Source organism: Girardinichthys multiradiatus, chromosome 24 (assembly GCF_021462225.1).
Source record: "Girardinichthys multiradiatus isolate DD_20200921_A chromosome 24, DD_fGirMul_XY1, whole genome shotgun sequence".
Classification (NCBI taxonomy): domain Eukaryota; kingdom Metazoa; phylum Chordata; class Actinopteri; order Cyprinodontiformes; family Goodeidae; genus Girardinichthys; species Girardinichthys multiradiatus.
The window spans coordinates 11,470,701-11,482,930 of record NC_061816.1 but is presented as its reverse complement, the minus strand read 5'-3'; the positions used below and the strand labels follow the sequence as shown (position 1 = coordinate 11,482,930).

At 40.7% G+C, this 12,230-nt stretch overlaps 1 protein-coding gene across 2 annotated transcripts in view; it reads left to right on the top strand.

Annotated features, from left to right (window-relative positions):
* pard3ba (par-3 family cell polarity regulator beta a) overlaps positions 1-12,230 on the top strand; it is a 178,517-nt gene that overhangs the window by 56,692 nt on the left and 109,595 nt on the right. For both annotated transcript variants that reach the window (XM_047355690.1, XM_047355689.1), the window contains 5 exons: positions 4,025-4,111; positions 4,237-4,362; positions 7,243-7,700; positions 9,717-9,856; positions 11,133-11,261. In XM_047355690.1, coding sequence (XP_047211646.1) covers positions 4,025-4,111; positions 4,237-4,362; positions 7,243-7,700; positions 9,717-9,856; positions 11,133-11,261 — 940 coding nt within the window. The remainder of the gene's footprint in view (positions 1-4,024; positions 4,112-4,236; positions 4,363-7,242; positions 7,701-9,716; positions 9,857-11,132; positions 11,262-12,230) is intronic.

The following is a 12,230-nucleotide window of genomic DNA, read 5'->3' as shown; positions in this document are numbered from 1 at the left end:
TTATATTTTATTTGCGAGGGAGCCAGACCTTTTAATAAACAGTTAAAGTTATCATGATCAGTGCTTTTCTTTAGATATTAATGTTTTAAGTAGGGGAGCACTGATGGCTTGACCTGGTAATTTCGATTTTGGCCGATACAGATTTCTTTTTAATAACCAACTCTGTCAGGTGTTATAAGGTTTTATATTTTCAGACCTTTGCGGAGGTCTGATAAGATTTGTGGATAAGATCAGTTTCACACGCAAGGCCGGCCAATCGATTGGTGCACCCCTAGTTTTAAGTGTTAGGTGTTTGTATATGCCCATTAAGAAGAAGTAAACGATATTCATTTGAGCCGATTTTAGCCCTGATTGGGGTCATATCCTCAGTTCTCATCTTTTTCCACCTGTCAGTCACCTCACGACAATGATATCAATTAAACCCTCCACCGCAACCCATCGCCTGCCTTGTCCCTCAACCTGCTGCCAAGAGTGCAAATCACCCTCTGCACATCCTCTGCAGCCGAATGGAGCGGCTCTCTTAAAAATAACTGGAGGGGAATCGCACGTGCTCAGAGGAGATCTTGGATGAAGTAGCAGATGGTAATTTTTCTGTGTTTTACAGTAGTGTTTTGACAGCACTGCGATACAATAGAGGCACGCTTGTCAAAGCCAGTTTACCACGGTAGCAGATGGCTGGCAGTTGAAGAAAGCACAGTAAGCAATCGGGTAACACTTCATCCAGGGTCCAGGCCGCTGGTTTGTCTGCTCGCTCGGCCTCTGTATGTGTAGAGGAAGTCAACCAAAAGTGTAAGAAGCTCCATCTGTCTCCCAGCTCCTTTCACCCCCCTCCACCCCGCTGTGGAATGCTTGTGTTTGTTTATGTTCGTGTCGGTGGGATGCTAAAATGGGTGAGCGGAGCTACTCTGCATATTGGAGTGCGGCACTAACAAGCGACGGCTGCCTCTGATGAGCTTGTTTGTGCAGCAGTTTGTTTTTATATGAATGGAAATGGGCTGAAACTGCTCGTGTACTTTTTATTAAATCACACACTCCCGTAAAATACATTTATGTGATTCAGAAATAGTTGTGTACCTGTGTGTTATCCCATCCTGGCCTGATTGTCTATCACCTCTAAAAAAGTTAATTCAAACTGTTTTTATGATTAGTTTCTCTTCCCAGATGTTGTCATGTGTGTAATTCTAATGCAGCCATGTTCACTAATGGATGGGAATGTTGATGCATGCGTGTACATGTGACTTTTCAATTTAGAGGAATGTGACTGATGGTGTTTGTAAGCATGCAGTAGATGTGGCAATAAGAATGCAAATGAGATGTGTGTGTGCAGATGTGAGTACAGCATGTGTGCGACCCTGGCAGAGGTTAACGAGAGCTGGGTGACAGTGACAGAGGAGTGGCTTATAATGATCCCAGCTAGACCTTGGGCCCTGTGTACGAAACACATAAACCTTGAACTTCACTGTTTTTGTTTTCTGTGGTGGTTGTTTTTTTTTTTTTTTTTTTTTACCCAAACAGACAGCTTCTTTTTGTTTGCGTTGCAGCTTTGAGAAAAGTCTGTGGGAAATCTCCACGGGGAAAACGCACTCCTCCATCTCCAACTGCTCCCTTTGAACAATTTTTATAGTTCTTTTAGGTTTAAAGAGAAGGAAAATGCTCATCTTCATCAAACATGTTTGCCTTCAGCAGGACAGCTCTCAATCCCTCTTTCCAGCATACATCTGATACTTTAGTGGGTGATTTTTGCTCTGTTTTGTTTTGCATATCTTCTTAAAGTGGCAGATAATCAATGTGCATAAGTAGTTACTAAAGCGCTGGTTACTAAACATAAAAATACTCCTATATAACCCCGAATTACTCTGTTAAATCTGTTCCTTTCAAAAGACATTAGCAGGAGCCTGTGACTTGGTGTGCTCATCTAATGATCAGATTTACTTCCCTGCGAATCCCATTTCTGGCCAGAATTCTGATGTTCATTGAACACTTTATTACAGGTAACTTAAGAATTTTATAATTTAAATTAAAATCCAGTTTTTGTTCTTACTTTTAGTGGTTCTCATACGATATAATTGATTCAAGTTTGCTCGTTCATTTTATTTTCTTTGGAAAAATAAATTGGAACCAAGATTCCCAAACTGTGGTACCAACTATCTATGGTGGTAGTTGACTTTTTATTAGGTCTCTAAAGAAATATTCCCATTTGCAGGGTAAATATAATATCAGTTTATGTCTCTCCATTTTGTGCTTACAAACAATGTAGCACCTTGTTGACTAAAGTTGGTTGGATAATGCTGTATCCAAGAGTGTAAGATTTACAGAGAAACTAATCGTCAAATGTGCAAATAAACAGTTTTAAATGCAAGTCAGCCATATTAGATTTTCAGATCTAGGTAGGTGGAAACTTTTGTTGACATAACACAACAAACTGATACAGCTCAAGTCCTCTAGTTACCACTGTTTTAAAAAGTCTTTCAAGATGGCGCTGACTAAAAAATTAAGTTGGGGCAACTAGTAAAAACGTTAAACATGAAGGCCACTTGGATCTTCAGCCTCTTGCTCAAAAAAAAGACAGAAAAGTCCATTTCAGTTGATAGTTCCAAAAATAATCCCACAAACATAATACCCCTTAATTGATTATTTTTTTGTTGATGACAAATGAGTCGATCCTGATTGATTATGGGGTGGTGTGTGCTCTGGATCGTGGAACCAAACGGACGGTGGCGTTTTACTTGTAGGCATGGCTGATCCTCTTGCTGATTGTCCAACTGCAATTAATACTTTAAATGCAAGCAAAGTTCTGCTCAGTCTTCTAGGTGTTATCTACTTCAGATTCTTCTGATCAACGTACACATCCCACTCCTCCCGCCAATCTGCCTTACATTTTCACGGTTCTGTGATGACACTTTCAGCCCATCAGTGTGCAGAACACTTGCAGATAATGGGTCCCAAGTACAATCTGAAAGACTTGCCATAGAAGGAAGAAATAAATCCCATGCAGATTGATTAAAAATTTTGAAATGGGAAACTATCAAGATAACCCTTGTTAACTGGTCTTTAGCATCTGTTAGTCTCATTAACAACATGTTTATTTAAAATGAACTTTAAAGACTTTCAAACCAGCTTCGAAAAAGGTTGTATTTTGTTCTCCACCAGTGATTTAATGTACTGCTCATATATATCTCTTTAAGTCTAATATCCTTTTACTCAGGGAGTTGACTTCCACAGCAAGACCAACCCACCCCTCAGAAAGAGCGAGTTAATTAATGATAAATACTTTCATTTATCAGTGCTCACAAATAAACCTGAAGCTTTTTCAATAAGTGCTGTTTGGATCTTCTAGACTTTCCAGTATGTCTTTTATATCAGCAACTAGATGCAAAAATCAGACAGATTTAATAAAATTTTTTGCAACTTATGTTAATATTGAGTTTGCTATTTAAGGTGGCAATATCCAGCGGATAAAATGCAATAAAAACCTCAAATATTGATATTAATGTATTAAAATGGAGCTTAATTTCAGCCTGCACATACCAATCTAATATTGCTTTATTGTTGACAGAAAGGCTCTCTAGATGTCTATTCATAGATCAGACCGAAATTGCATACCTCCCCACCCGATATCAAAAGCCACCATCCTCCTACTGTTGTCCTTGTTTATCTACTTCTAAAAGCAACAGTTAAGGACTGAGCGGAGATTATTAGAGAAGAATGTTCCGTTTCATCTCGATCTGCTTCAATCTGTCAGTCTCCTTTTTATCTCTTGCACCTCTCTTTTGTCCAGCAGCTAGATTGGAGAGTCGAGAAGCAGCCAGATAGTAGGTGAAGTAGCCAGCTGAGTCCTAGTATCACATACACACCATAACGTTTGGCAGGAGTACCTGTAAGCTAATTTGTATCCCTATCTGGGTAGCCTGGAGGAAAATGCTAATGAGTTTTGAAGAGCTTGCAGAGGGCTGTGTGTATTTAAGTTTGTCTGCACCATATTGCAAGTGTTGTAATTTATTCCTCCTTTTTCTTTTCTTGGCAGTACTCTTACAAAGACAGTTGAGTTCCCAGGTGACCGGGCCCCCCTGGGTATCCATGTGGTCCCCTACTGCTCCTCCCTCAGTGGAAGGTAAGCACACAAAGACTGACTCATGTTGTGATAGCCAGATGGCGATACTTACGTATAAAGAAGCAGAAAATATTTATTTATCAGCATGCCAGCATGTATGTTTACCTCTGAATACGCATTGCCAGACCTCTGGGCCTCCACATTAAAGGCATTGAGGAGAACAGCCGCTCCAAGAGAGACAATCTCTTCAAGGAGGATGAATGCATTGTCCAAATCAACGACACGCCACTGCATGACAAAACCTTCGCACAGTAAGCAACAAAAGATGTTGATGAGACACAGAGGGTGTGTGAGTGTGTGTTTGCAAACTGTCAAGTTGGGGAATTAGTAAAGCTGATCTGAGCAGGCTTAAATCATGAGCATATAACTTTTTAATTAGTTCCAGTGTTTTGCAAAATCAGTCAAAGCTCTTGGACTCTTTCATGGTATCGCATCACAGCCATGAACTGCAATGTATTATGGAGGGATTTTATATGACGGATCAACCAGGGCTCTACAATAACTACCAAATCTTTATCTGCAATACAATTGCTAGAAATTGTGTCGGAGATATATTGTGCTGCTCCTTATCAACACAAGGAAGCCTATAATTTTAAAGTGGAAGGAAATTTTCATAAACAAAATACATAAAAAAAAACTGAAAACGTGAAACATGTAGTGGGCAGTTGTGTTCAACTTCCCTGAGTCAATAGTTTGTAGGACCACCTTTAGCAAAATTACAACTATAGATCTGTTCGATGTCTTTAACAGCTTTGCAGCTTCTCTTGCATCTAGATGCTGACATTTTTGCCCATTGGTGCTTCCATAATAGCTTAAGCTGTCGGTTTGGATGGACATTGTGCACAGCAATGTTCATGTCTTTCCACAGATTCTCAGTTGCCATTAGGTCTGGTCTTTGACTAGCCCATTTTAACACATCAATATGCTTTGATATAAACAATTGTATTATTACAGCTCTGGCTGTAATATATTTCCATCACCTCTGCACCTGCTGAAGAAAAACAGCCCCACAGCATGAAGATGCCACCACGATGTTGATCTGTGACGATATTGTGTTCATGGTATTGTGGAGTTTTGAGTTAAATGTTGGCCATAAAGAGTCCAATTTTTGTCTTATTTGACCAGAGCAACTTCTTTCATGACTTGTGGGAGACTTCTACAGGTCTAACCCTAGTGTTTTTCATTCTTTCAGCAATGACTTTCTTTTTGCCACTCTTCCAGAAAGGCCAAATTTGTGGAGTGCATGATTTCCCTATCGCCAGCTTCTTGCACCTGAATTGTTGATCTCTGCAGCTCCTCCAGGGTTACCATGAACCACTTGGCTGCTTCTGATTTATGCTATTCCCGCTACCACATAAAATCCCAATAAAATACATAAAAGTATGTCATAAGATGTAAAAGTAATTTTGTTTTCCCAATTCAATTAGCCAAACTGGGAAATCACCTTGCATTATGTGGGCACCACTGCTGTCAGAGTTATTTAGCATAAGTTGGAGCGTATACTGGGAAAGGGTAAGTTTGCTATGAGCAAGATGCAACCTAAAAATAGATAAAACTCCACCAGATGGGATGAAACTCCTGAGCCATGAAATAAAAAAGATGTGTAAAACAGAAAAAGAAAAGACTGGAAGAATATGGAAGTTAGGATGATTAAAAAAAATATAGCATGTGGTGGGACCAGATTACCCATAGTGAGTTCCAATATGTTGATCACTTTATATCTTGTATATAATGAGTAAACAAGAACTTGAAGGCAAACATGAATTAAAAACCCTGCTGTGCCATCTGCCCAAAGCCTGCTGTGTACAACTATGCTCATGTGCCACCGCTCTCATCTGTTCATGGTTTTTTACAAAGCTTTAATAACAATCTTGAGTAGTTTATTTGTATTGAACCCGAATCCCTTTGATCCCTTATTGTGTGTAATGAGATAGTAATAACAAAGATTCAAGAGAGTGCTAAAGCACCGTGGCTTTTTCTTTCAGCCTGTAAAAGCAGGAACAGCACGCTTTTTAAATCAGTTTTAATTTATTTATTCATGCATCAGTGATAAACAAATCCTGTGGTCAATAAGCAAAGAGAGGATCCAAAGGCTGTTTACGTATCCTTACCTTAATACAAATCAGCACTTACAGTAGCTTATAGACGAGACAACATACTAAAAGAAAAGCCACAAGTCTAAAAGTATGATTTTAGTTGATTATCAGTTGAGGTTTAAATACACTCATAATGATGCATTTGACAATTTTTTTGCCTCAGTGCTGTACCATAAAATGACTGCCCAAGTTTGTTTATTGGGGATTTTCTCTAATCCAGTCAGAGTTTAGATTATTCAGGCAGGCTTAAATATATACACACACCTGACTTATATTGGGTTTAATGTCCTTTAGCAGGTTACACCCCAGTTACACACGTTTTGTAACAATCAACAAGCTTTTGATATGATTTTGATTTAATACAAGTTAAGCATATTGGTGGCAGTGTCATGCTGTGGAGCGGGTTTTCTGTCATGACCTTCCTCTAAATTCATTAACCTTAACTCACATCAGCAGCTACATGGTTGACATTTGGACAGTATTAGGTGTGTCTCAACTAGACATGGATCTTAAACGCATCAAAACTGGTTGTGAAAGGCTAACATTCTGGAATGACCTTTCCTGGGCTCAAGCTATGTAATCAATGTCAAGCATGGTGGTGGTAGCATCATGCTGAGGGCCATCATTAAAAGCTCCAACCATAATATGTTCAGAATGAGAATCTGTAAACTTCTTAATGCAGCTGCACAACCTTCCAAAATAATATTTATAATTGTTTCGATGTATCAGAATAGACATAAACATCTTTCTCCAGCCTTTTTATGTGCAGAGCTGGCGCAGAGTAGTCGTCTGCTAAAGCTACACTGGGAACCTTCTGTAAGGTCAGCCTATCTAATGGGAACACAGTGTCACAAACTGGCTGGTATATATCCTAACTGAAACAGTTTCTTTAGCGGAGCAGAAGGCTTTATACATTATTATACATTAACACTGTTCTGTGTTGAGCCTTGGCTTCGATTCACAACTGCTTTGACAGATTTGAATGGCAACATACAAATTCTCCTCATTTTTGAATTCAACTTTTACTCCCAATAGGTCCCAGGAGGTGTTCCGTCAAGCCATGTCGTCTCCTTCTGTGCGTCTGGAAGTCCTCCCTGCAGGCAGCAAACCACGTTATGAGAAGAGCTTGATCAGTCAGCTTTTCACTGGTGACCACAAAGACCCCCCTGTAAAAACCAAGAGTTCATTAGTACCCCGCGCTCTAACCGACAGTCAGCCTGAAGCCAAACTGAAACCAAAAGTGCAGTTTCAGCAGCCAGACACACGTACCAAGACCCCAGAGCCAGCTCTGCAGAACACACCACCATTGCAGCCCCAATATGGGTCTTTGGAGAGGGCTTCCCCCACACCTCCAGCTCAGACGGTGAACAACTCCCCCACACCCAGGACCGGCAGTCAGAGCCCGCTGGCTAACAAGAGTCCTGTTGCACCCGGACTTTCTAACCTTACAAACAAGAAAGGTGGCAAGAGGATGAAAATTGACCTGAGGAAAGGTAAATGTTATATTGAATCTACTCAAAGGTAGTATCTTAGGTCACAGCAAAATAGGACAAATAAGCAGTTCAACACAAATTACCAGCTACTGTACTTATTTAGACCTCTACTGACATTTATATTTAGTATAAGTCCAGTTCACTTGGTCCACTCAAGACTAAGATGGACTTGTTTTGAATTAATACCAATATAGTTGCCAAAATGAGGCGGCAGTCTAAGCGAACACTTATTTTTTGTAAACTTTTAAACTCTATTGTTTGAATTTTATATTTTTTAATATAGAATTTGAGAATTGTTTACACAGGAAATCGAGGTAGGAGGTGATCTTCCTATGAGAAACATGCTAAATAGGAAACATGTAAAGCATCTCTGCTCAGAGGAACTGTCTAACAAAAAAAAGATAAAGCAGAGTTAAAAGGACAAATATCACAGTGGTTTTTGTGGTCAATTTATGTACTTTTTATAGTTACTTAATCCAACCTGAAACACGTTGCCCTTTACGTTCTCAATATGTTTTTCTCACAGGAAGATCACTGTTGATGCTCCGCCTCCAGCCTCCATTTCATGTGTAACCAGACTCCGCCCACTCAGTACTTTTCTCTGGCGTTTTATTAAAGACACTTGAAGGAAAATTTTATAGGTTTGGAAATTGTAGCTTTTCAAAGCTGTAGTAGTAGCTGTAGACCAGTAACCGGAACAAGCCTGCCTTTAGGTGATAAGGACGCAGCTAATCTGACGTCTCAGGCAGCTGTTCTCAAAATTCAATTCTCTTGTTTTTACTTTTGTTGAATGGAAACAAGACAAAAAGCTGAATCCTTAGAAACCTGCTGCTTATTTTGTCCAGACTAATTCAGACTGGGAAAGCAACTACATTATCTCTAATTCTTCAGTGCTGATGTTTGATAGCAGACAATGAGGTTCGTACACTCTGAATAGAGCGTCCTCTAGCAACAGTCAGTGTTTTGGTATTAAAAAGTAAAAAAAGATGAAAAGATAACTGAAGAACATGCACACACACACACGCTCACTACAGGTATCCAAGGCAGAGCAGATGAATGGATAGAAGAAATTGGGCTCCACACACTACAGCTTCAGCCTAAAGCTCTATTCACTTCTGTCTCATTGTTAGCTTCTTTTACTCCATCCCATTTCTTCCCCGTTTCCATTCACACCTATCCTTTGTTTGATTTGTTGTTGCTCTCCCTTGTCTCCCTCTATCCATTCCACCTGATGCAAGATCAGAGCAGGGGTTATTATTTGGTTTCTAACACCCTCTCCCTCAGCGACGAGGTCTTTCTCTCCGTGATTGACAGGCGGGGAGGTTTAGGTGCGCTAATATAGGGCAGGCGGAGGCTTAGCTTGGAGAGCAGATAGCATCGCTCACCGTCTTTAGTATGCCACGGCGGCTTTGCTTTCCACATACACACAACCTGATGCAGAGCATGGCACATTTCACTCATGGCTTGGGGCTTGTAGGGCCGTGAAGGAGCGAGAGGGTGGAGGCTCTTGGGGGTGGATGATGGCTCATGCTTGTGTGTGTGGGTGGCTCTCACACACAAGGAGGTCAACATAAACTCTAAAAATCTTTGTCCAAATCACATCCCATCCCAGAGGATGGAAGTCAAAAAAGGATCTTCTGTCCCTCTCTTCGCTTTTCTTCCATATCCTCCCTTTACCTCCCTTCATCAGCCACCGATCGGCCTGCTCACACGTGAAATTAAAGGCAGAGACTGTCTAATCCAGCTAAGAGAGAACTCTTCTCCCAGCAGCTCTGCGGCTGAGCCAGGCAACTAACCCCCTTAGGGAAACGGGCTCTTAAAATAGCTAATGTGGATGATAATGCTAAAATTAAAGGCTGTGTTCAGCAGGAAAAAAGAGAAAGCGAAAAAGAAGAAAAGGAAAATTTAATTAAGTTGGAATTAAAAAGCCTTTAAATTCATAATTAAGTATCTTATTTTAGGGACATAAATTACCCTAAAGCATGCTGTGACTCATGCTGCTTTGTTCCCCACCAGGCACTGAGGGTCTGGGCTTCACCGTGGTCACCAGGGACTCCACAGTCCATGGGCCGGGGCCAATTCTAGTTAAGAACATCCTACAGCGAGGGGCAGCAGTCAAGGACGGCCGCCTGCAACCTGGAGACCGCATCCTGGAGGTAAAACACACATTGGACATCAGCTTTTTTTTCTAGAGGAGTTGAGAATGGTAACAAAAGTAGCTAAAATAAGCAGATAATCGCTCCATTACCCCCCTGCTGGTTGAGCAGCGCAACTGCATTTTGTTTTTTCCAAAATAAAACTCATTTAGGGCCTGATTAAATCATCTTTTGCTCTTGTGGTCATTTTTTAAGCTTAATGTTTTTCTAAGGGAAATACATCATAAACTTTGATTTCATACATTTAAAAACATGACTCTTATTTTATTGTGTTTAAACAAACATCACTTTAAAGGGCATACGTCAGCTTTTCCTTTCCAACTGTGTGAATGTTTGCAGCTCATTATAATTAAAAATGTTTCCATGTTTAAAATGAAGAAATACATTTAAAAAGCCTTGGTAGAAATAAAGCCAACCAAAAGTTCCTGAAGAATGGTCTCACCTTTGGAAGCCATCAATGAATAACACAATGTCTTCCAAAGACAAAAGTAGTGGTAGCATAGTCTGAATGCTTGAGTTTTAGTTAATAAGGTGGAGATTTTTATGGTGTGGAGAAATGCTGTTTGAGATTTTTAGCTTTGAGATCTAACAAACCAACTACCTGGGGAGGGATTTAAAAGTGTTCTGCTGTAACCAAGTCTGCCTTTAAAATTCACCGTAGTGGAGAATGATGTCTACAGCAAATCTAAACTCATAAACAACAGCTGTGGTCACCTCAGTGGTCTGGCTGTTGACTCCCTACCTGATATATCTGTCTTAGCTGTGGCATGAACTGCTTTAGGTCCTGTTGTCTCAACTTTTCATTGTTCCTTCCCTTAAGTCCAAGATTCCATGTAATCTTATGTAATCCCGGGGCAAAACTGTTTCAAACAGAGACTGTTTTTTTGTGGGACAGGAGAAATCTGTCCTGACAAAGCCCACCCACGTTTCGCTAATTGCAGCAAAAGTGCTCATTTCATTCTTTTTTTAGTGTTGCCAGTACACAGCCACACACCCAATTGATATATTGCCAATATACATGCCTTATAATAAAGAGAACAGCCTGTGTCATTTATACAACAATAGTCCATCAGACACTGCAGATCCAGATGACACATCATCGTCCATATATGCTTCTTACTTCCTGTTTTTGGAGATTTGTGGCTACAAAGGTCTTTTGCTGTCAGAAGGAATTTTTAAATTACTCATTTATTTTAACTGTTACGATTTATTTATGTTTCATATTTATTTTTATGGCTCTGAAATGTGACATTTGCTCTTTAATCGGCTTGTATAGGTGAATGGAGTAGACATGATTGGTCATACGCAGGAGGAACTTGTGGCCATGCTGCGCAGCACCAAGCAGGGAGAGACGGTGTCTGTGCTGGTGTCCCGGCAGGAGGACCTCTTCCTGCCACGAGAGCTGGTAATGGAGAGCGAAAACAACATGCTTATCCTCGCACAAGCCTGCTGTAGCTTCACACTGATGCTTTTACTGATCATGTTGAATGCTTGGTGTGCTTGACGCTTCCTCTCTTTTTGTTCCTCATCTTCATCTGTTGTTTTTTATTTGAAGCATTTCCTTCCCATTGTGTCTTTTCCTTTTGCTTCTCCCAAAGGACTAAACCTCTTTATGCCCTTTTGCACCACACATGGACACACATTTTAGCGCATTTTAACCCACCAGGGGCACGCTCCGGCCTTCCTGTGCCCCTCTGGTCTGTTGACACAGCAATCGCAAAGGAAGTCACATGCACGGCACAGCGGGTCTGTAGGAAACGCAGGAGCGTGTCATCATGTTTTGGCACGTTAGTTGACAGTTTACCTGTTGCGGCTGTGGGTGTCCAAGGTTTGCGTCAGGACTGTGAATCTGACACACTTCGCCCCTGCTTCAAAGGGCACATTTAATAAATAAACACACTTTTAAACTTATATATACACACAGCCAGTTGGCCCCTTGAAGCTCTCCAGCTCACTATAAATGATGTTTTCACTTGCTCTCAGCCGTCTGTCCTCTGTGGTTATCCTGAACACTTCAAAGCACTCGGAGTGGGACTTTGTAGTGACTGATGCATATTCACACCTACACAGACACACACAAACTCCAAGTCCTTGATAAAAACTTGAACACAAGTGCTCTCTCTTGCTGACACACATGCATGCACAGATGAAAACACCACATGTCTTTAAACAGCTAAGTTACTACTTCCCAAAATAGTTTGCCCTCATTAATGGCCCGGCAGTCTTGGCATAACAAGTGCACTTTGAAGAGCCTCAATCTAACACTTGCTTGTGTTTGTGCATGAGAGAGAGAGAGAGAGATTTAAAGAGTGGAGGGTGGTGGAGGAGGAGGTGGTACAGCGGGAGAATAAGAGAAAGCTGAAGCTGCTTGTGC